Source organism: Xyrauchen texanus, chromosome 22 (assembly GCF_025860055.1).
Source record: "Xyrauchen texanus isolate HMW12.3.18 chromosome 22, RBS_HiC_50CHRs, whole genome shotgun sequence".
In the NCBI taxonomy this organism is placed as follows: domain Eukaryota; kingdom Metazoa; phylum Chordata; class Actinopteri; order Cypriniformes; family Catostomidae; genus Xyrauchen; species Xyrauchen texanus.
This window is the reverse complement of record NC_068297.1, coordinates 37,903,489-37,928,156: the sequence shown is the minus strand read 5'-3', so window position 1 is coordinate 37,928,156 and position 24,668 is coordinate 37,903,489. Positions and strand designations below refer to the sequence as shown.

Genomic DNA, 24,668 nt, shown 5'->3' with positions numbered 1-24,668 from the left:
GTGTTTGAAAATCAGACAAAAAGAGATAAAGCAATCACGATTTTGTCTTCTAGTTAATCCTTTATTTCTACTTGAAGTTTAGAACCAATGACAACAACTTCTCCCAAAAGAAAAATACCCAGATGTCACAGAATCACAACAATGGAGCCACTGTTAACTCACAAAAATGGAGATTTCCTCCTATTATGTTAATAGTGGCAGGTTTATACAATGAAAACCAAATGGAGGCCTCACTTTTCTCAGAGTCCTGAAGCATGCTGCTAACTTTATCGATGGGAAAAGTTTGAACTGATTGACAAAGCTGTGTTACGAGGTGTTTGCTTAACTTTGCTTTTCCTGCCTGTGTGGCAAGTAAGTGATCTACACAGCTGATAGCCACACTGCAAGGAAGTTTACTAGGGTCGAAGGAGTTTGGGTAGTCGCATATTCTTGCCTGTCATCACATGACCTGGCCTAACCCTCAGTATATGCTACGGTAGTGACTGCTTTTTACAAAAAAAGTATGTGCGTAGCTATTTGTATGTTCATATTTGTAACATTTAAACAAACATATTTGTATGCTTGGATAGACACTAAATGTAATGTCATGATTTACTGTTGTTTTGCCCTGTGTTTTGCCTCTGTCTCTAGTCTCCCTTGCACTACATTTCCCATAATTCACTGCCCTGATCACTACCAGCTGTTCCTTATTGTTCTCACCTGTGTTTCATTTACCTCCTTTATCCCTGTGTATATATATTGCCCTGATGTCTGTTTTACCTTTGTCAGTTGTTTTTTGTTTCTCTCCCATTCATATGGATAGAGTTCCCATCGTGGATAGTTTGTTTGTTTGTTTGTTTGTTTGTTTGTTTGTTTGTTTGTTTGTTTTATTCCCAAGTTCTTAGTTCTGCCGTGTTCCAGAGCTTTCTATGTTAATTTGAAACATACTTTGTTTCTTTATTAAAATTCTTAAGCCCCACCTAGATCCTACTCTTGTGATTCGCATATATGGATCTGGCGGCATATTTCGTTCAGCTGAGCAGAGCAGATTTATCTATTTATAGAGTTTCACTCTTATAATATTAGTATATTAGAAATTATTAGAAACTAATATTTTCACCACCATTGACAGCCACACAGAATATGATGATTCCATCCTGAAGTCCATATACCAGATTGGACTCAGAGCTCGCCAGTGGGGGGAATTACCAGAGACCAGAAATTACACGTGGGAGTAATACGTGAAACTAATATTAGAAACTCTAGATTCAGAGGGTACTCCTCTCTCAATCCTGATCCCGGCTTCCGAGCCTCCCATGCATGAGTCTGCTCCACGCCATGTCACAGCCACGGTGTGAGTCTGCTCCACGGCATGTCACAGCCACGGTGTGAGTCTGCTCCACGCCATGTCACAGCCACGGTGTGAGTCTGCTCCACGCCATGTCACAGCCACGGTGTGAGTCTGCTCCACGGCATGTCACAGCCACGCGTGAGTCTGCTCCACGGCATGTCACAGCCACGCGTGAGTCTGCTCCACGGCATGTCACAGCCACGCGTGAGTCTGCTCCACGGCATGTCACAGCCACGCGTGAGTCTGCTCCACGGCATGTCACAGCCACGCGTGAGTCTGCTCCACGGCATGTCACAGCCACGCGTGAGTCTGCTCCACGCCATGTCACAGCCACGCGTGAGTCTGCTCCACGCCATGTCACAGCCAAGTCTTCCACAAATCCTTGGTCCAAGCCTCCCACGGACCCTGTCTCGAAGTTGAACGATCTGCCACTGATGTCGGTGCGAAGGGCCATGAAGATCCTACCTAACAAATTGTCAGCGCCCACGCCTGCCATGGCCAACGAGCCAACACCCGTGGTCAACGCCCACACCTGCGACAGCCAACGAGCCATGTCATGATTCACGCTTGTTTTGCCTTGTGTTTTGCCTCTGTCTCTAGTCTTTCTTGCACTACATATCCCATAATTCACTGCCCTGATCACTACCAGCTGTTCCACTATTCTCACATGTGTTTCATTTACCTCGTTTATCCCTTTGTTTATATATTGCCCTGATGTCTGTTTTACCATTGTGAGTTGCTATGTGTTTCTCTCCCATTCATATGTTCCCATCATGCATGTTTTGTTTGTTTGTTTGTTTTATTCCTTAGTTCTTAGTTCTGCTGTGTTCCAGAGTTTTCTATGTTAATTTGTACCACACTTTGTTTCTTTATTAAACTTCTTTAGCCACACCTAGATCCTGCTCTTGTGATTCCCTTCTAAAAGTTATACATACAATGTGAATGTTTGAAAGCATCTAAAACCAAAATATTTTAACGTATTTACAGCTTTAGAAATGTAAATTATTGACAAATCCATTACAAATATATATATATATATATATATATATATATATATATATATATATATATTACAGCCGCTAATCCCACACCTACTCCTAAATCTAACCATAACCATTTCTTAAGCAAATATAACGTGACAGGCAGATACATTTTAATCACAAAAATGTATGCAGAAAAATGGCAAAATTCAGTACAAAAGTAGTTCAAAGGGTGATGTGCTGCATCCATTGTGCTCCCTGGTGGCATACAATAGCATTGTGTGAGGTTGAGAGTGAAATGTAAATTATTAATTGCTGTAAATATTCTCCTGATGCAGTCCATAACAGCGCTGTGATATCTCATTCAAACATATATATCGCAGAATATGGCATGTTGTAAATGATCACAAGACACTTGAGAGCCAATGAGCATTCAACATCACTGCTGTAAAACTGCTATTTGTAAATGTTTTAATTTTGAAAATTAAACCAACCAACATGGGTTGACAGTAATGGCGGGTGTGACATCGCTGAGGCGGATGGAGAAGGAGATCCATGAATTAAAGGCTTGAATTTGGGTATGTTCTTCACAGAAAGTGAATCCTTTTAAAGGATATAATCCTTTAAAATGCTGTATAACACTGTTCTGCATAAGAAATAAAGTCATGCGAGTTGTCAAAGGCATAAGGGTAATTAAATGATCCGGTGAACTTTTCTTTCAACATAGCAAGCACATCTACAGCCTCTGTATTTCTTCTGTTTTTACATGCTAGTCGTTTCTGTGTGGGTAACATTTACAGCTTCCTAATAGCTTGCTGGTATGGTGTGGCTCGCTGCAGCCTCCTCCCAGCCATTAGTCCAACCACCAGCTGCTGATGAAAGCGAATGGGAAACATGAGGAGTGGAAAGAGTGTGGGCAGTGCCAGCAGGAGGAAGTGAAGGGTCCAGGTCCAGGCTTGGGCAGAGAGGAAAGCTCTCAGTCACAGCTGACTCAGGAAGGATGCGTGTCAGGAGCGCACTGTAAATCTTCAGGGCTATGACATAAGTTAAGAGCATTATATGGACCCAGGTTTGCACTTTCTAAATCAGTAAGTGGGTGCTGTTCTGTTCCGTTAGGGGCGAATTCACTTCTATAGTATATGGAATTACAGAAACATCTATGCATCTTATTTACAAACCACACACTTTTCCCTTACGACTCTTGACATTGCATTTATTAACCCATATGGGGAGAGCATTCTTACACAATCTAGTTGAAACTTCTCTACAATAATGCCAATATTCTAATATTGGCTGTGGTGTTTTGAGCCTCATCTGTTTTGCCGTGAAACTGTCCGCTATAAAAACAGGTGCACAAACACCATTTCCTCAGAATTTCTTCCTTCAAGACAGCGATCATCTGTTGTCTAGAAGCCCTCTACCTTTGCCGTCAACATATAGTACACAAGTCAGAGGGCGGAATCTTCGCAGGAAGACTTTCTGCTCCCCTGCAGTGCTCTGGTGAACATCACACCGTCTCGCTGCTGATGCATCGCTGGTGACCAGGCCTCAGCTCCTGATTCCCCACAGTGCTTTGGCAGGGTTTGTGTATCCTTACAAAGCAACTGTATATTACATATTGTATATTGTTTGATCTAAATATATATTAATTTATATATTTATATATCTAAAAGAGTCACTTACGTGTTTGTGTCTTTTTAAAGATGTCCTTCCGTAAGTGTTCCTTGTGCGAGAGGCACATTCTGCCATCAGATCAGCATGAGAGCTGCGTTTACTGTCTGGGCCACGCCCATGCAGAGTCCGCTCTCATGGAGATAGACTACTTACTGTGAGGGCATGAGTCTCAAGACGCTTCGTTTGTGAATCACCCTCATTCTGAGGGACGATTCAGCCTCCCTCGCCCTCTTCTGTGATACCCGAGGATATACACGAGGAGGCACGGCAAGGCTGAAAAGTCGAGCAGGATGATTTTAAGATGGTCCTTGTGGCAGCACACACCCCACGAGCCCCTAAATCTCTTCGAAGTGCAGGTTTTAAAATACACTGTGCAATACGAGCTCCAACCTTCTGAAAGCGTTGGCGGCCTCATCTCGTGCAGCAGTTTTGATGCTGGGGATGATAATGACGATGTCTCTCGCTGCATCAGGCGAGTGGATGTTGCTGCCGCCCCTCTCCCCAATGAGGGAAGGGAATTTATATGCGCCACTGACAGGGAGATGCTCCGCATCCTTACAAGGCCGGTCGAAGAGCTTTGCATTGAATGGTCTACCCCAGAGGTACCTGAACAGTCTTGCCTCGATGAATGGTTCCTGCAGTCCGGACGCAATCAAAAGGTAGCGTCCCGCAAATGTGCCCCATTCTTCCCCTAAGTTCATAACGAACTATCTTAAGTCCTGGCATGCACCCTTCTCTGCACGCTCGTGCAGTAATGCCATCCTCTCTAATGTGGATCATGGGAATGAAAATGGTTATGCCCAATTATCCCCAGTGGAGGAGGCGGTAGCGGCACACCTAGTGAGTAACAGGGGGTGGAAATCACGCACCATACATCCTTCCAAACCGTGTCAACAAAGGTCCGCACTGGTGTGAAAAGCTTACTCAGCAGCAGGACAAGCTGGATTAGCACTCCACGCAATGGCGTGCTCAAGGTATTTCAATCCAAGATCCTCAGGCAAATGGACAAGCACGGCTTCGATCGAGAGACATTCAAAGAGCTCCGCACGGCTACAGACTTAACACTGCATACCATGAAAATCACTGCGTAGGCCATCAGCAAGTCCATGGGGTTAGTTCTGGATCGACATATATGGCTGACCCTCACAGAAATTAGTATAAAGGAAAAAGCCACTCTGTTGGATGCGCCAGTGTCTCCAGCCGGCCTCTTTAGCAGCTCTGTGAATAAAGTTGCTGAGTGTTATGTCAAGATTCATCAGCAGCCACGAGACTTTGAGACAGATTATGCCCAAATGGAGTACATCACAGCCGGTTGGCCCTCGCTCTGTTTCGAGCCAGTGCCCGTGGTTCCCTCCGGGTCTGATCCAAAAAAGGCTCTGTTGGAGACACAAAACATTGTTCCCCATCTCCCCACTACTGTTTGCCAGGAAAGGAATATACACTCACCTAAAGGATTATTAGGAACACCATACTAATACTGTGTTTGACCCCCTTTCGCCTTCAGAACTGCCTTAATTCTACGTGGCATTGATTCAACAAGGTGCTGAAAGCATTCTTTAGAAATGTTGGCCCATATTGATAGGATAGCATCTTGCAGTTGATGGAGATTTGTGGGATGCACATCCAGGGCACGAAGCTCCCGTTCCACCACATCCCAAAGATGCTCTATTGGGTTGAGATCTGGTGACTGTGGGGGCCATTTTAGTACAGTGAACTCATTGTCATGTTCAAGAAACCAATTTGAAATGATTCAAGCTTTGTGACATGGTGCATTATCCTGCTGGAAGTAGCCATCAGAGGATGGGTACATGGTGGCCATAAAGGGATGGACATGGACAGAAACAATGCTCAGGTAGGCCGTGGCATTTAAACGATGCCCAATTGGCACTAAGGGGCCTAAAGTGTGCCAAGAAAACATCCCCCACACCATTACACCACCACCACCAGCCTGCACAGTGGTAACAAGGCATGATGGATCCATGTTCTCATTCTGTTTACGCCAAATTCTGACTCTACCATCTGAATGTCTCAACAGAAATCGAGACTCATCAGACCAGGCAACATTTTTCCAGTCTTCAACTGTCCAATTTTGGTGAGCTCTTGCAAATTGTAGCCTAAATTTTTCCTATTTGTAGTGGAGATGAGTGGTACCCGGTGGGGTCTTCTGCTGTTGTAGCCCATCCGCCTCAAGGTTGTGCGTGTTGTGGCTTCACAAATGCTTTGCTGCATACCTCGGTTGTAACGAGTGGTTATTTCAGGCAAAGTTGCTCTTCTATCAGCTTGAATCAGTCGGCCCATTCTCCTCTGACCTCTAGCATCAACAAGGCATTTTCAGCCCACAGGACTGCGCACATACTGGATGTTTTTCCCTTTTCACACCATTCTTTGTAAACCCTAGAAATGGTTGTGCGTGAAAATCCCAGTAACTGAGCAGATTGTGAAATACTCAGACCGGCCCGTCTGGCACCAACAACCATGCCACGCTCAAAATTGCTTAAATCACCTTTCTTTCCCATTCTGACATTCAGTTTGGAGTTCAGGAGATTGTCTTGACCAGGACCACACCCCTAAATGCATTGAAGCAACTGCCATGTGATTGGTTGATTTAGATAATTGCATTTATGATAATAATCCTTTAGGTGAGTGTGTGTGTGTGTATATATATATGTGTATATATATATATATATATATATATATATATATATATATATATATATATATATATATATATATATTACACAGTGTGTGTATATATAAATCTATATATACACTGACGACCAAATGTTTGGAATAATGTACAGATTTTGCTGTTATGGTACTTTTATTCACCAAAGTGGCATTCTGCTGATCACAACTTGTAGTCAGGACATTAATAACGTAAACAATTACTATTACAATTTTAAAAACATTTACTATGTGAACTACTTCAAAGAGTTCTCATCAAAAAGTCCTCCATGTGCAGCAATGACAGCTTTGCAGATCCTTGGCATTCTAGCTGTCAGTTTGTCCAGATACTCTGGTGACATTTCAACCCACACTTCCTGTAGCACTTGCCATAGATGTGGCTGTCTTGTCGGGCGCTTCTCACGCACCTTACAGTCTAGCTGATCCCACAAAATCTCATTGGGGTTAAGATCCATAACACTCTTTTCCAATTATCTGCTGTCCAATGTCTATGTTACATTGTCCACTAACGTTTTCTTTTTGTTTTTCTGTTTCAAAAGTGGCTTTTTCTTTGCAATTCTTCCCATAAGGCCTCCAACTCTGAGTCTTCTCTTTATTGTTGTATATTAAACTAGTATTGAGCGGGTTGAATTCAGTACAGCTGAGGACATGTGAGGCATCAGTTTCTCAAACTAGAGACTCTGATGCACTTATCCTCTTGTTTAGTTGTACATCTGGCCATCCACATCTCTTTCTGTCCTTGTTAGCGCCAGTTGTTCTTAGACATTGAAGACTGTAGTGTACATCTTTGTATGAAATTTTCAGTTTTTGGGGGGCAATTTCAAGCATTGTATAGCCTTCATTCCTTAAAGCAATGATTGACCAATGAGCTTCTAAAGAAAGCTGTTTCCTTTTTGCCATTTTTGACCTGATATTGACCTTAAGACATGCCAGTCTATTGCATAATGTGGCAACTCAAAAACAAACACAAAGACGATGTTAAGCTTCATTTAACGAACCAAATAGCTTTCAGCGGTGTTTGATATAATGGCAAGTGATTTTGTAGTACCAAATTAGCAATTTAGCATGATTACTCAAGGATAAGGTTTTGGAGGGATGGCTACTGGAAATAGGGCCTGTCTAGATTTGATAAAAAATGACTTTTTTCAAATATTGATGGTGGATGGATTGACTATACTTTGTGATCAGTTGAATGCCCCACTTTGGTGAATAAAAGTACCAATTTCCTTTCAAAACAGCAAAAGCTGTACATTATTCCAAACGTTTGGCTGCCAGTGTGTGTGTGTGTGTGTGTGTGTGTGTGTGTGTGTGTGTGTGTATATATATAGTTGAAGTCAGAAGTTTACATACACCTGATATTAATTGTATAAAACTTTCCCGGTCATAGGTCAGTAAGGATCAATACTTTATTTTAAGATTGTTAAATGTCAGAATAATAGTAGAGAGAATTATATATATTCAGCTTTTATTTCTTTCAGCACATACCCAGTGGGTCAGAAGTTTTCATAAAGATAAATACATAATTGAGTCATGTTTTTAGGCCTCCTTGCTTGTACACACTTTTTCAGTTCTGCCCACAAATCAGATTGGGGTCAGGGCTTTGTGATGGCAACTCCAATACCATGATTTTGTTGTCCTTAAGCCATTTTGCAACATTGGAGGTATGCTTGGGGTCATTGTCCATTTGGAAGACCCATTTGCAACCAAGCTTTAACTTCCTGGCTGATGTCTTGAGATGTTGCTTCAATATATCCACATAAATTTCCTTCCTCATGTTTCCATCTATTTTGTGAAGTGCACCAGTCCCTAATGCAGCAAAGGACCCCCACAGCATGATGCTGCTACCCCCATGCTTCACAGTTGGGATGGTGTTCTTCGGCTTGCAAGCCTCATCCTTTTTCCTCCAAACATAACAATGGTTATTATAGCAAAACAGTTCAAAATTTCATCCGACCAGAGGACATTTCTCCAAAATGTAAGGTCTTTATCCCCATATACACTTGGAAACTGTAGTCTGTTTTTTATGGCAGTTTTGGAGCAGTGGCTTCTTCCTTGCTGAGCAGCCTTTCAGGTTATGCCGATATAGGTCTCATTTTACTGTGGATATATATACTTTTCTACCTGTTTCCTCCAGCATCTTCACAAGGTCCTTTCTGTTGTTCTGGGATTGATTTGCTGTTTTTGTACCATACTGTATTCATCCCTAGGAGACAGAATACATCTTCCTGAGCGGTATGATGGCTGCGTAGTCCCATGGGGTTTATACTTGTGTATTATTGTTTGTATGGATGAACTTGCAGGTTGGCACTGTTTTGGTGTTATGAGGGGGACCTACACCATATTAGGCAGGTGGTTTTAATATTGTGGCTGATCGGTGTGTGTGTGTGTGTGTGTGTGTGTGTGTATATATATATATATATACTAAATATTTATAATCATAATTAAAACATTTAATTAATTACAAACCCAAACCTGACCCAAAATCAAAGTTTTACTTGAAAAACGTACACGACCCGATAGAGGGTAGCAGACCTCTATTTCATATGGGCGGCACACAAAGAAGGCACAAGAATCATAGATTTATGTCCTTAAAAGCCTTTAGTAATAAATAATACCCCCCTCTTCAATTGGTTGAATGAACATATAGTCATACCCCAAACTCACAAACAAGCTGTGTCCAAGTGTGCCATAGGCCTACTTATTGTTGCATACCAACCAATAAATGGTAAGCAGTTGTGCCCTTGAATCCTTCAATAAGTTTATATACATTTATTTATGCTTTTTATGGCATTTGCACTAACAATGAATCTGCACTTCATAAAGTTATTCATAAAGCATGTGCCTGGCTGTCAAGATTCTGCTGATTTTACTCTTGTCTGTTTGAGGTTGTGTGAATGGTTTGCACACCCGTGCCCATGAGTTTTACTGGCCCTGGCATTTTGGGTAGTATTGTTTCAGTTGCATTGTGTGCCGGGAAACAGCTGTGACAGATGGGCTTTCCAGAGCTGTTAGCTGGCTGGGAGACGCACCCCCCCTCCCCCCACCCCATCAATATCCTTCATCAAGGACCAGCTTTGATCCTCACCCATCCATCCATTTCTCTCTCCCCCTCTTTTCCTTTGCATCATCTTTCACCCCCTCATTTTTTATATCCAATATTTCATTTCGGCTTGCCGTCAAAGGCTTCAGGAAACGTGTCCTCAACAGTTAGCAATGGAAAAAAATACAGCTTGGTGAAGAAATCTAGTGCTCAAAAAACATTTTAAAAAATGTAATAAAAAAAGCAGAATATACAGTTCTATTTGTAAGTACATGCTAATTGCTAGACTAAATAATTGTCATGTCAATTTGCCACAACTGTAATTATTATTATTAATTTGTATTGATTATTATTAAATTTGAGTGATTTGTAGATTTTAGTCTCCCTGTTCTATAGTAAAAGCACTACAACACATTTGATGTTTTACCTTGTACATATTTAAAAAAAAAAAATTATATATATATATATTTATTTCAAATCAGGTGATTGCAACATGCTCTAAAAATGTTCTAACAGTCAAGTGTTTACCACTGTGTAACATCATAATTTCTTCTAATAACACTTATTAAGCATTTGCCACTGAATACACAAGTTTGCTCAGGTTTGGTGTTTGCTGCACTCTTACATAGGCATCGAAATGGCAAACTTATTCAGCCAAGTTTGTCCAATTTTTTATCTGGTAGACTAGTGTAAATAGAAACATTAAAATGTGAAGGAAAGAGAAAAAAGTTTGAAAAATCATGAAAGCAAAGTTAATGAGACCTCTTTCTGGCAAAGCACACAAGCAATTTTCTTTTAGTATTTGGCAGTTCTTCCGCATGGAGAAGGACTGTGGTGGAAGAAGTGGAGAACAGTAGTGTGACTCATCACTGTGGGCTTCATTTCAACAGATGTTTTTCAGACCTTCCCTAAGCAAGGCTAATATTCCAGGCGCTCTGCACCGCATGCCTCCCAGCTTTAGTAATCTCCTTAGAGGGTAGCCATGGCTGAAAAACAGGCCCTGGATGTTGCACACTGTGTCTTCCTTTTGTCTAGTTATCTTTGGCTCTTGAGCAGAAATTAAAGATTAACTGTACATTATATCACAACTGTATAGCACATTTGATTTAATGTGAGGAATCTCATTAAAAAATCCCCCTTAAAAAATACCTGTATGCAAATGTTCTCAGAAGTTCTCAGTATGGCTTCCTATATTTAATGCTTGATTTGATTGTCTGTTTTTGAGTTGAGATCTGTGCTGATATTAATGACATATCCCATCCTCCTCTTCTCAGTTCCCAGAATGTGGATTCTTTGGCTTGTATGATAAGATCTTGCTCTTCCGCCATGATCTGAACTCGGACAACATCCTCCAGCGGTTAATGTGTGCAGAGGATATTCATGAGGGAGATCTGATTGAGGTCGTCCTTTCTGGTGAGTTGTAATAGCTTTGGTTTAACTAACAGACAATGCTGTGTGAGTATTGGGAAACTACCACTTCAAAACATGACTCTTAACTATTTTAAATAATAATCATCACCACTATCATCCTACTTCTAAACAAACTCATGCATTAAGTATACTATCAGACAGTATGATGATATGATAATCACTGCTGAGGGTAACTATTTACAAGTAGCCAGTTGTGAATCAACTTACTTAAACTAGTTAAGCTTAATCGACAAAATTTGTGTCATAATGTTGATTTCCACCAAAAATCTATTTCATAATGTTCCTCCTTTCATTTACAAAACACAAAAATCGAGTTTACAGTGAGGCACTTACAATGGAATTCAGTTGGGATGATGAAAGTGAGTGAGTGCCAATTATTGGAGGGTTGAAAGCAGAAATGTGAAGCTTATAATTTTATAAAAGCACTTACGTTAAAACTTGTGCATTATTGGAGCTGTAAAGTTTCTTAAATTTTTAGTCATTTTAGGGTTTGCTGAGATTACATCGTCATGGTAGCGAAGTCGTAAAATTGGCTATATACACAGAAAAGGTTAGTAAGTGGTTTTATCTCACAAATAATTTTTACACTCATCCTTTATGTCTTGTGGCTATACTTTTGAAAAAGTGAGCATTTTAACATTCAAAAATAGGCAACATTCACATCCATTGTAAGTGCCTTGCTGGAACCAAGAGTTTTGCTTTTTTTTTTAAAGAAAAGGGGGATGAGTAAATAAAATTTTTGTGGTAATCGACATTATGACAAAAATGCTATCGATTGAACTTAACTTGTATTGAATCTTTTTCCAGCCTGATCTCATGAAAATTATGTAACTGTGACAACAATTTTGCAAAAAGAAATTACATGGTTTATTACAAATTTCACTTTCATGGTGAAATGTCTGCTAAAGGGCCACTAAAAGCAAGTTAGATGTACTCTCATAAAGATTATGTTTTTAAGGTTAATGCTCTAAGGAGTTTTACAAACCCAATTCCGAAAAAGTTGGGACAGTTGGAAAAATGCGGATTAAAACAAACAGGAGTGATTTGTAAATTATATTCACCCTTTGATTTATTGAAAGCACAAGAAATACACATTATATGCTCTGGGCTCGGTCTCATCTTAGATGGAAAGTAGTACAGTGGAACTGTGTTTTTTTTGGTCTGAAGAGTCTACATTTCAAAAAGTTTTAGAAAAATGAAAGTGAATATAATTTTGTTTTTATTAGCATTTTTCATAACAGTCCCAACTTTTTCGGAATTGGGGTTGTAAATGAACAAAACCTACCTCCCTACCCTAAACCTTTAACAAAAATCTTAACAAAAGTAGGGGTAGGTTTTTTGATGCATCGCGATCTTCATTTGAATGATCTTGATTTCAATTCTTAAATCCCAAGATCAATCTTTTGTCAATTCGCAACCCTCCATTACAATGTGAGGAAATCACTCACCTTGCAACCAAATTTCGTACTATGCGACTAAAAGGTATATATTTGGCAACTGGCTGGTAAATGTTTATATGTCACTCACCAGTAATTGTGTAGTACTGTATAGTGGTGAAGTATTCAGCAGCGATATCCTATCACTGTGTGTTGGGAATAAAAGTTGTCCAGTGTAATGCATGTCCAAAGACGAGATCCATGCCACCCTTCTGTCATTGAATTATGTCTCTTTCAATACGCTTTTTGTGCTCTACAGGAAGTTGTTGACCAAAAACAAAACAAAAAAATATCATTTAATTCAAATAATGCATAGCAGAGATTATGTAAAGCCATTCAGGTATTTTTCGTTCAAATACGCTCATTTATAGATGCTCTCTACAGAAATTAAGTTTTTCTTAAAGAGACAGTATCAGCTTTAGCATGTGTGCAACAAATCAATGTAAATAGTTTAAATTATGTTAAATTAAATAAAAAATTGAAATGAAATATTATATTTTATTTATTTATTGAATACATGGATTATAATTTTTGAAAAAAGTCAAAATGTGACCAAAAGAAAGAAAAACGGAAAAAAAAAATATTATTAGTAAAATTCATATTTTCGTAATCTACCTAGTTAGAAGGTCCCCTGTATAATAAACAGCATTAGCTGGGAGAGATTTAATTTTTCATATGTAAGCAAAATATAGTGTCATAAAAGCAAATGTGAGGTAATCAAAACAGACATCCTTACCCTAAACCCCACACCTAAACTTAATCGATAGTGTCATAAAAGAAAATATGAGATTAAAAAAAACACAATAGAGGAACAACCACTTCATTTTGTGGCATTTCTAATTACACTTTCGGCTTATGCGTTTACTGTGCTGTGCTGGTGTTGAAACCAGGGTCTACCACGTTCAGAGTCTAATGTTCCCTTTACAAAAAGCTTCACTATGATGCTGCGCTGCTAAGCGCTACGGGGAACATCTCTAATTGTGACCGAGCTGAATATTGTGTGCAACACGTCAGTGAAAATTGACCGGAATTTATAGCCTCGGCTGATGTAATCATTAGACGCACCTGCGGCCAGGCTATAAATGGATACGTCACCAGGTGTCGTCAGAAACTGTTTTTTCAGAGCGATTCTGTTTCTGTGTGTTTTACAAAACCCTGTCAAAACTTTCTTTCCTCTGTTAGGAGTTAGAATTGGTTAGACAGTGTGTAGTGAATATTTTTCTCTTCTGTTTAGAAAATATTATATATATATATATATATATATATATATATATATATATATATATAGATATATATATATATATATATATGTACATGTATATGTACATATGTATATATATCTATCTATATGTATATATATGTATATATATGTATACATGTATATGTATATATAAAAAGTAGACGAAAAAAGAATGACTGACAGACTGAAACACTGCTTAGTTTTGCTCTGTTTGTTTGAGGGTAAGAGCACGCTGCTCGCGTAGCAGGGCTGCGAGCACTGCAGTTTGCTTTAACAGGCAAAGAGCTTCGTGCTCGCCTCGCTTGCTTCCGGGAGTCAGCACTCACGAAAAAAAAAAAAAGATCGTTCGTGGGGCTCTTGCATGGATTTGGCGGAGGAGCAAGAGACGGGTTGACCCCTTTCTCTCACTCTTCACGTGATCTCGAAGCGCGTTCGGATCATGAGGAGGATCACGATTCTCTTCCCGCCTCCGAGCTTTCCGTCCGCGATAAAAAATCTAGGAATTGCTCGATGTTGTTACTCGTGTGGTTGCCAGATTGGACTGGCCATGCGAAAAAGAGACCCCAAACCCTCCAAATTAGGGGATAGATTTTTATCTTCCAGTTTAAGAAAGGGAACGCCTCATGAGTCTCTTCCCTTCTTTGATAACCTCCATGAAGAGCTTTTTCGCTCATGGAGAACCCCTAAAAAAAATAAATAAATAAAAGAATTTTTTTTTCCCGTGTTCACATACCCTCAACGTCATTATATTCGACTATCGTGGGTGCTGAGGCACGGGGGTATTCAGTGATGCCGCCGGTCGAAGAGACGCTTGCGGGCTATCTCCCGCCGGGCTCGGCATCGTCACTTAAGAAGCCCTCTCTCCCCTCAAAGCCTTGTAGGACAACCTCCACTTTAGTGGGAAGGGCTTATCAAGCAGCAGGTCAGGCTGGTGCTGCTCTGCACACTATGCTGTTTTACAGGCCTACCAGGCTGACCTCATGGACGACCTGAGTGTGGGTTCTGCGCTTGACGAGCAAGCCTCAGACCCGCCTCGGTCCTGACTGAAGGGAGGCTCAAAAGCAAAACGTGGTGAGTCGTGCTCCTCCTCCCAGGGATTGGGGACAGTGTCGCCGCCCTCGCCAACCCCCAAAGCAAGACCTCAGGACTATAATTTCTAGTAAGAGAAAACCCTGACGGTCTTGCGCCTAGATTAGGGGGTAGCTCCCCTCGGGACGGGGCGCTTGCTTCACTTCACCCCTCCCGGTACCCCCTCCATTCCTGCCACCTCTTGGTGTTTCGGGTTGCAGAGGCTTCCGTCAAAATTGGGTGTTTTCGCTGTTCCTGCATTTTATTCAGGACGCGAGACACTCGACAACCCCTCAACAGGAAGTGTTAAAATATAATACCCTTCTCAGAGAGCCTGGCAGCGTGGAAACTTCTGCCAGATATATTCTTTCTGTGGGTCTTATAAGGGCGTCAGGATTTAATTCACTCGCCGCTTTTCCGTGTTTCAATGGCGTGTTCTCAATACCGTAAACCGGATTTCTTTTTTATGTAAAAAAAAAAAAAAAAAACTCAATCTCCTGGTTAAAGGGGCCATGGTATGTGTTCCCCTTCCAGAGAGAGAGTTAGTTTATTACACTAAATACTTCCCGTTTCCCATGGAGGGTGAGGGGTGGTGTCTGGCACCCACTGCCCGTGGGTGTTCAAGTCCAAGATGATGCCTGTCAGGAACGGTCGTGTCTCAAGCCCTACAACTCGTTTGGCTGGTCACCATCAATCTTATGACGCACTTCTATACTTCATTTAGAAGTTCTGCCACAACATGGAAAGTTCCTGAGGTTCGCTTCCGGGGGCGAAGTCTTCCAGGGTCAGGTTCTTTCACTCGGCCTAACCCTTTTCACAATGCATGATGTAGCTTTGGCTCCATGTGACTCCGGGGCATCTGCATTCTGAATTATGTAGACGACTGGCTGATCCTAGCGCAGTTCCAGGAACTGGCAGTTCAGCACAGGGACATCGTCTTAGTTCATCTGTTTCTCTGGGTATGAGGCTCAACGCCAAGAAAAGCGTCCTCTCTCCCACTCAGAACACTGTCTATCGAGGCATCGTGTGGAGTTCAATCACAATGCGGGCACAACTGTCTCCCACTAGGATTGAGTCCAGTCAGATCACCCTGAGCAAAGTCAGGCTAGGTCAAGGTTGCACTGTTATCAGTATCAATGATTTCCAGGTTTCAGGGCGACTGCGTCCACGGTGATCCCTCTGGACCTTCTGCTCATGAGACCGTTTTTGTTGTGGCCAAAAGCCAGGGGATTTCTTCCAAGGGCCAAAACCCCTAGGATAAAAAGGATACGCACCTCAGGCTTCGTTCCCTTTCTGTGTGGTTCAGACCACGGTTTTCTGCCTTGGGTCCCACTCTAGGTGCGTCTTGTTGTCGCAGGCTGCTAACGACAGACGCCTCCCTGACGGGCGGGGTAGCGGCCTTAAGTGGTCGTCCAGCTTAAGGGGATAGGAGGGTCGTCAGCTCGGTTGTCACAGTCACTGTCTCGGGTTGATGGCTGTATTTCTGGCCCTGAAATACCTCCTCCTGAGGCTGCCATGTCTTGGTGCGGGTGGACAATACAGCGGTAGCCTCTTTCATAAATCATCAAGGAGACCCACGTTCTTGTCAGCTGTATTTCTGACACGTCAGATTCTCCTTAGGGCCCAGGGCAAGCTCCTGTCACTCAGGTCAGTTATATCCCTGGATGCCCGTATATGGGAGCAGATTTACGGTCCAGACAGAAAGTACCAACGGGGGAGTTAAGAACTCCACCCTAAGGTAGTAGTTGCCCAGAGTTCGCCAGCAAGGGTTTTTGCCTCTTACTGATAGCACCGCGCTGGCCGAACAGGGCTTGGTTCTCGGAGCTAATCTCTTCCCTCGACGGCTCGCCTTGGGCGATTCCGAACAGGAAGGATCTTCTATCTCAGGCACAGGGCAATATTTCATCCCTGCCCCGAATTGTGGAATCTTTCATGTTTGGCCTCTAAGGGTACCAACTGAGGGACACAGGGCTCTCTCCAGAGGTTATCGAGACCTTTTTAAATGCCGGGCTTTTTCCACTTGGAACAAGTTTGGGTGAGATCTTAGGGCAGAAGAGGACCTCTTCGCCTCTATGAATAGCACAATGTCTCCTCTACTTCTCCCTGAAATCACCCAGCCCCCTTGGGTCTGGACGTTAAGACACATACATGACCCAGAATGTGTCTGTATGTGTTTCTTTCCCCGGTTTCTCTGCTCCCGGGAGTCTTGGCAATGTTCACCAGCAAGGGTCTTGCCTCCTATTAATGGCGCTGCGCTGGCCGAACAGGATATGTTTCTCGGAGTTAATTCCTCTCCTCGACGGCTCGCCTTGGGCGATTCCAAACAGGGAGGACCTTCTCATCCTTGGCCCGAATTGTGAAACCTTTCATGTCTGGCCCCTAAGGGTACCAAATGAGGTTCACAGGGTTTTCTCTTGAGGTTATCGAGACCATTTCAAGTGCTAGGGCTCCCTACACTTGGAACTGATCTGGGTAGATTTTACAGGGCAGAAGAGGACCTCTTCGCCTCTGTTGATAGCGCAATGTCTCCTCTACTTCTCCCCGAGTCCCCAGTCCCCCTCGGAAGGGGCTGAATGTAGTAACGCAAATGCGCCTGCATGTGTTTCCTTCTACTAAAGTTCTTATTACAGAACCAGCTAACTGCCAGTTTGCTTCAGTTCTGGATTTTCTGTAGAAAGAACTGTCAGCTTGCCTCGCCAGTGCCAGGTTCTATGTGGCCACTGCGGTTTGCCACAGCTTGGTAGGCGGGGTGCCCTCAAAGAGGCATCCTCATTATTGCCCGGGCCTACGAGGCGCGCGGTCAAGCTTCGCCAGTATGTTTCAGGGCGCACTGTACCAGAGGGCTCTCCTCCTCTAAAACCTTGTCTAGAGGTCTCCATTTGCAGCAAGTTTGTGATGCGGCAGGTTGTCCTTTCCGCACACATTCATTAGATTTATATAGTTTGGATGTTCTGCCACTCCGGGCTCTTATGCCCTTGAGTCGACATCTCAAGCTCATGTCTGCACAAGTTTGTGATGCGGCAGGCTGGTCCTCTCCGTTCACATTCATCAGTTTTTATGACAAGTTTGTGTTGCGATAGGGTTCTCTTCGCACACATTCATCGAACTTTATGGGTTAGATGCTTTGCTACTCCAGACACTTGCTTGAGTCGACATCTCAGCCCATGCCTAAACAAGTTTGTGATGAGCGCAGGCTGGTCCTCTCCGCACACATTCATCAGTTTTTATGACAAGTTTGTGTTGCGATAGGGTTCTCTTTGCACACATTTATCGAACTTTATGGGTTAGATGCTTTGCTACTCCGGGCTCTTATGCCCTTGAGTCGACATTTCAGCCCATGCCTAAACAAGTTTTTGATGCGGCAGGCTGGTCCTCTCCGCACACATTCATCAAATTGTAATGGTTTGGATGTTTATGCTACTCCGGGCTTTTATGCCCTTGAGTCGACATCTCAAGCTCATGTCTGAGACCTCTCGCGTTTTTGTGAGTACACTGCACAACCGTAGGGGACCGGACAGCCCCAGGTGCAGCGGCGTGGGTATTGCGTTTCCCGTAGTGCTTAGCAGCGCAGCATCATAGTGAAGCTTTTTGTAAAGGGAACGTCTCGGGTTACATGTGTAACCCTTGTTCCCTGAAAAAAGCGGAATGAGATGCTGCGCTGCTTTGCCGCACTGGGACGTCCCAGGACTGCTATTCAAAAAGAAGTATCTGATGACACCTGGTGACGTATCCATTTATAGCCTGGCCGCAGGTGCGTCTAATGATTACATCAGCCGAGGCTATAAATTCCGGTCAATGTTCATTGACTTGTTGCACACAATATTCAGCTCGGTCACAATTAGAGTTGTTCCCCGTAGCGCTTAGCAGCGCAGCATCTTGTTCCGCTTTTTTCAGGGAACAAGGGTTACACATGTAACCCGAGACGTTCTTTCAGTTGCACCACCACACAACTTAGTACTGCTTCAGCAAGCTTGTAAATGTAGTATTTAAAACAAGCATCAAAATGTGTCATCTTTAAAATAATGCACTAAAGTAAAAGTGTTTTGATGTAATGAGATTAAAATAAGTGAGCAAAAAATAAGTGTTTATGAAATGCTAATCTGCCTTTTTTCTTGTGTTTTGAGAGAAATTAATAAAACTGGTTGTTGTGCCTGTAATGTTTATTTCATCAGAAAACTGCAGCGATACGTGGAACGAGGCACGCAAAACTCATTAAACTGAAAATATAGTTATCGTAACATGATTTTGAGGCCTGGTGTGATTTTTCAGCAATATGACAGCAGACCAGCTGTTTTCGAAATAGTGTAGCTTTCCTAGTAGAAGCTATTTGTGTCATTAGTGAACAAGCTAGTAGTGTACAAATGAATGCTACAGTATTGTTTTTATGTCACATTGTATCAAGCAGCACTTCAGAAAAAGACATGGCGAACTTGAATTTTAGAGATAATTTAGGCTCTAAATAATTCATGACATACATACCATGATCTCTGAGATTGTCTAGTATATCCTGTAGAAGCCACAAGTTACCTCAGAAGTACACTAGTGTAATTTTAAATCTTCAAATAAAATGTCATGATCTTGTGATTCATCAGAGCTGTTTGGTTTGGTTGGCCTGGAACTCATTATATAAGAATTTTCTGAAATATCTATTGCAAAATAATCTTGAGATATACTTCTTAAGCCCAGGCCAATAAGAAAGTGGGCAAAAAGAAAGTTACTTCATGATTTGGTTGTAGTCAGTTGCGGCATCTGTGTGCCAGATGGAGGGGTCTACGTTAATCTAGTCAATGTGGACCTCAGGTGGTTCTTTTCAAATGGCACTTCAAATGTCTGTTAACACCAGCAGGTCAGTTCACCTAAGGCCACCTATCATTATTAATTTTCTAATTTTACCTTATGTTGAATGTACAGAACCATGTGTTGAAAGATTTGTGGTCAATCAGAGTTGGCTCAAGGGTTCTGTTTATTTGTGTGACGAGGAGTGCGCACGGCCAGCCCCCAATCGGGCTAATCAGCCAAGGAAAGGGATAAAGCTGCCGTGTGAATTTATGTTTGTCTTTTTAAGTTTTCATTAAACATTATATTTTGATGGTTCGTCCGGTTCACGCCTCCACCTTGCCCATTTTAAACCCCTGTTACAATTTGATAATGATTGAACAGTGTTTCACAAGATCTAGTCTTGACATTTTCAAGTTATTTTTGAAGATGTTTTCAGATATATCTGTGAAGTAAATATGTAAAAAGCTAAACTATCTAGTTCTGCTGATTTTTACTGGAGTAAGCCCCCCACTGAGGGTTTCAGCTCATCTTTGTTCCCAGTCCGAATGGTTTACATCCTGTGCAGGTCTGCTCTATGTGAATTGATCTTCCTGTCGGTGGTGTGTTCACAGGGGAGCTGTACAGCACACCTGCAACTCACTTCCTCCTCACTCAGTTGCAAACACACACATTCAAATGTCACACACTGGAAATCAACACAATATGCATGACTAATTCCAAGTCAGTTCCGTGTTAAACCCAAGCGTCTCCCAGTGCTCAGATTATTATTCATGAATGTTAACAAATTGTTAGGACCAAGGAACTCTTTGTAAAAAATATATAATTCTGAATATGCTTATTGTAATTGTCCCCCAAAGTTCATCTATCCACCAAAGAAAATGAAGCAGTTATTTTTTATTTTGAAATGTAAATTTTTTATTCAATATAATTCTAATAAATAATGTGGATGTTAACTATTTATTGTGAGAACTGTTTTCAAGTTATTTTGAATGATAGCAAGAAAGAAAAGGAATGCGAAAGTCACATAACTATTCCGTATTTGGCCATGCACACCTTTGTGCCTGTGAGAATTGAATGCATCATCATAAAGCAGGTGTTTTAAATATTCCCCTTGTGAGACAGACCCCCTTCCTAGAATATAAAGGTAGCTATATATTTTATATATTAAGGCCCTTTTATATTGTGTGAGAAAAATATAAAGAGAGATATTACACCAACATATACACAAGCGCAACAGAGGGTGAAAGTCTTGTGTGCAGTTCCGAGCAACATAGCAGTCATGACAGTGATGAGACATATACCAATTTACAATAAACATCAGATTTACACAACACAATTTACATATCAAATGTACACATACTTACACACAACACACTATACAATTAATAATATACAATGTACAGTATGCAATACACACAATATAGAATACATAGTATACAATAAAAATAGTATATATAAAATATACAGTAGGTTGTATTGTGTTGTATTGACATTCAGGCTGTCAGTTGATAGTCAGTTGTCAGTGTGTTGTTAAGAGAGAATATAATTTATGACAGTCCAGTGTAAGATTAATAAAGTGCAGTGATGATGTGTATTGATCGTGAGCGATCATGAGTTCAGAAGTCTGATTGCTTGGGGGAAGAACCTGTCGTGAAGTCGGCTGGTGCGGGTCCTGATGCTACGATACCGCCTGCCTGATGGTAGCAGTGAAAGCAGCCCATGGCTCGGTGGCTGGAGTCTCTGATGATCCTCAGAGCTTTTTTCACACACTGGTATATATGTCCTGGAGGAAGGGAATCTCACTCCGATGATGTTTCTGGCAGTTCGCACCACCCTTTGCAGGGCTTTGCGTTTCAGGGCGGTGCTGTTGCCGCACCAGGCGGTGATGCAGCCAGTCAGGATGCTCTATACAGTGCTGGTGTAGAACTGTATGAGGATGTGGTGGTTCATTCCAAACTTCCTCAGCCATCTCAGGAACAAGAGGAGCTGGTGGGCCTTCTTCACAATGGCTTCGGTGTGGATGGACCATGTGAGTGCCTCAGTGATGTGGACACCAAGGAACTTGAAGATCAGTTAATGCATACGTTTGCAATGTTTTTATTGTTTGCAAATTATAAACCAGCTCATATGGATTTTTTATGACTCTGTCAACGTTAGCTAAATGTATTGCTGGCTTTCATGGCTGCAGCTGTACGTAAATCTCTCTCTCTGTCACACTGCCATCTTCGGTCAGCTTTTATGAATTAGACTATGAGACTAGGTTGTTTAAAGTTGAGAACCTCTGTGTTAGACAGTTGTGCTAAAACATTGTATTCTTTAAGAACATACCTGAACAGATTAGTTTTGAAAAAAACAAATGCGCTTTCACACACTGACCCTGATTATCATCTAGTCTTTTATTTTCCCTGCATCCATCGGTTGTGCTAATAAAACATTTGAAAGAAAACACTCGCGCTGTGAGCAGGAGAGAGCAGCTTTTTGTTGGCGCTGAGCTCTAAGGCAAGAGCTTGTTTTTGTTGCAGTAGGTGATGGTCGTGCTTCTGCTGAGAAGAAACGGGGGGCTGTGGAGAGCTCGCAAACAAAGACGTACATCACTGTGTGCTTTTACCGGAGATAGTGTGTAGACAGGATCTGTTGTCTTAAACCCACCGCACACCGTACGTTTTTGCTGTCTGAGACCAATTTCAGAAGTTTTAAAATATTTTTTTATGTCAAAGGACAAAATCTGCAGTCTTTGCTAGGTTAGTGTGACATGCTAACCGCTTTGTGAAAGCGCCCTTCTTGAAGGAATTCAGTTGCCTAGTTTCATTTGGAGCGGCCTTTCGAATAATGTCCTCTTCCCGTAGTGTCCTTCAAGGGGCATGCACCAGCCGAGTGAGCAACTGCCATTGAGATAAATGGGAATGAATGGATGGCTCTCTCCAGATGCATTTTGCATGCAACAAGATCCGATGTGTGCTAGATGTCAGTGGAAAAATCAGAACTAGACTGACCGTGATAATGCTGTCTTTATTTTAGTTACTCCCAAAATGTGTTGACTTTTGGATTGAGGATGGCTTTAAAGTAGTTCCAAAAGAGTAGAAGTATTATGCATTACTCCGTTTCGCTTTTATTTCACAACACTTTCATTTGACTTGGCGTTAGGAGATTCCCCCTAGGCTGTTACTAGAGTTTATTAACCATGTTTTGATCCACTGCCTGAAGCGTAATAGATGAGTTTTGAGATGCTGGTCTTCATTTATCATAATGTATGTAGTGTCTTCATGAATGGCTCATTATGAGCCTGTGCTCCAGTGCTCTGGACTGCTGCCTGCCATGTGATTCACTGCCTGCTTGAATGTTCCACTTTACTCTTTGATGTTCAAGAAGGAATGCACTCTTTTCTCTATTTCACTATCTCTTTCTCGATCCGCTTTGATTTGATCAAGTTTAAGATTTGTTGTTCATTTGGGTTATGTCCTAACATCACAGAATGTGTTTTCTCCACGACTGTGGTAAAAACAAACCTCAAAATATAGCCTTCTTTATTTCTATAAGGAGAGAACAAGTAAACTGCAGATGGATCATTGTAAAAAGATGCAGATTGAAATTAAAGGTATGGATGAGTACAAAATGAAGGCCAGAAAATCAAGAAACCGTTCTTATTCAGAACCAAAAAAAAGTGCTAGAAACCAGTATTTGGTCATGACTTTTGGTTCTGGAACATCTGCATTCTTTCATCTATGCAGATGGAATGGTGTAATAAAATATGCAATGTTTCCATCAGAACCACCTTAAACTTTACCCTCGTAGAAGCATAATAAACATACTTACCATGGAATATACTGTATGCTGCTACCAACCTGGTCTCATTTGTCTCTTTTCCACCATCTGGCAGAACGGTTCTTGAAGCGGAACCGTTCTGTTCCATGGCGATCCGGGCTCATTGGCATGGGTACAGTTTTATTTTTTTTTTATTTTTTTGTTACCTTATTTCACTGTGCTGTGAAATCCGGATTAGAACTGTGAGTCACCAAGTCACCACAGGTGTTCCTTCAGAATAGTTCTCTTTCCTGAGTATGGTTAGCTAACACAGGTCTCTTGTCGACATCTACACTGGACGTGTCGACACAAACGTTCTAAACTGTTTATATGTGTTGTTGGCTGTAGTAGCACCAGCACGCGCAGAGCAAAATAGAACGGGACACCTGTTTACTGTCAGCTCGACATGATGCGCCGCAATGGATCCTTCCAGTGTAGACAGCATTATTGATTATAATGGGTTCTGTTGCTTTTCATGCAATGCGACGTGAGAGGCCTCTCACGTCCGGTGTTGGCAGGGTGTAAGTGTCGAGTGCCGAGAATTCCGGGCTGAGAATGTTTTTAATCGAACCGTACCAATCTGTGCTGTAGTGGAAATTACTCTGGAACTTATACTCATTGTGCTCAGAACCGTTCAGCCCCGATGGTTGAAAAGTGCCTTTTGAGTCATGTTACTAAACTTATATTTTTGCTGATTTATTTTTACATGACAGGTTTTACATATTCCTACAGTTTTCTGGTGAAATAAACACTAGAGGCACTATAAAAACAATGATAATTTTTTGTGTTCACACAAATCAAGAGTTAAACTGAAAGATTATTCATAAACACATCTGTTCATCAATACTTTTCGCTCTGTTCCTCATACAATGCTATCTTATGACATCTGAACACTTTTACTATTGCGCGTGACTTGTAAGGTGATGCATTTGAATTTTTTAGTTACATAACCAACTTAATTTATAAGCTTGTTCGAGCCCCATCTAGGTCCAGGGTACAAGTCCTGAAGACCACGTGAGCCGAACGTCTTACAGAAGCACCTTAAAATGACGCCAGCCATGTAAAATATGACTTCGGGCCTCAAGCATTGTCATGTGCTTGTCTTTCAGACAAGACAATTGGTTATTCTCTTGTCCGAGTAGAAAAGTTACTGGTCCGGAGGGAAAAAAAGAAATTTAACTAATAGTTACATGCTCAAGTAACA

At 41.7% G+C, this 24,668-nt stretch overlaps 1 protein-coding gene across 4 annotated transcripts in view; it reads left to right on the top strand.

Annotated features, from left to right (window-relative positions):
• Nucleotides 1–24,668, top strand: part of prkd3 (protein kinase D3) — a 97,943-nt gene that overhangs the window by 36,923 nt on the left and 36,352 nt on the right. For all 4 annotated transcript variants that reach the window (XM_052153827.1, XM_052153828.1, XM_052153826.1 and 1 more), the window contains one exon: nucleotides 10,984–11,122. In XM_052153827.1, coding sequence (XP_052009787.1) covers nucleotides 10,984–11,122 — 139 coding nt within the window. The remainder of the gene's footprint in view (nucleotides 1–10,983; nucleotides 11,123–24,668) is intronic.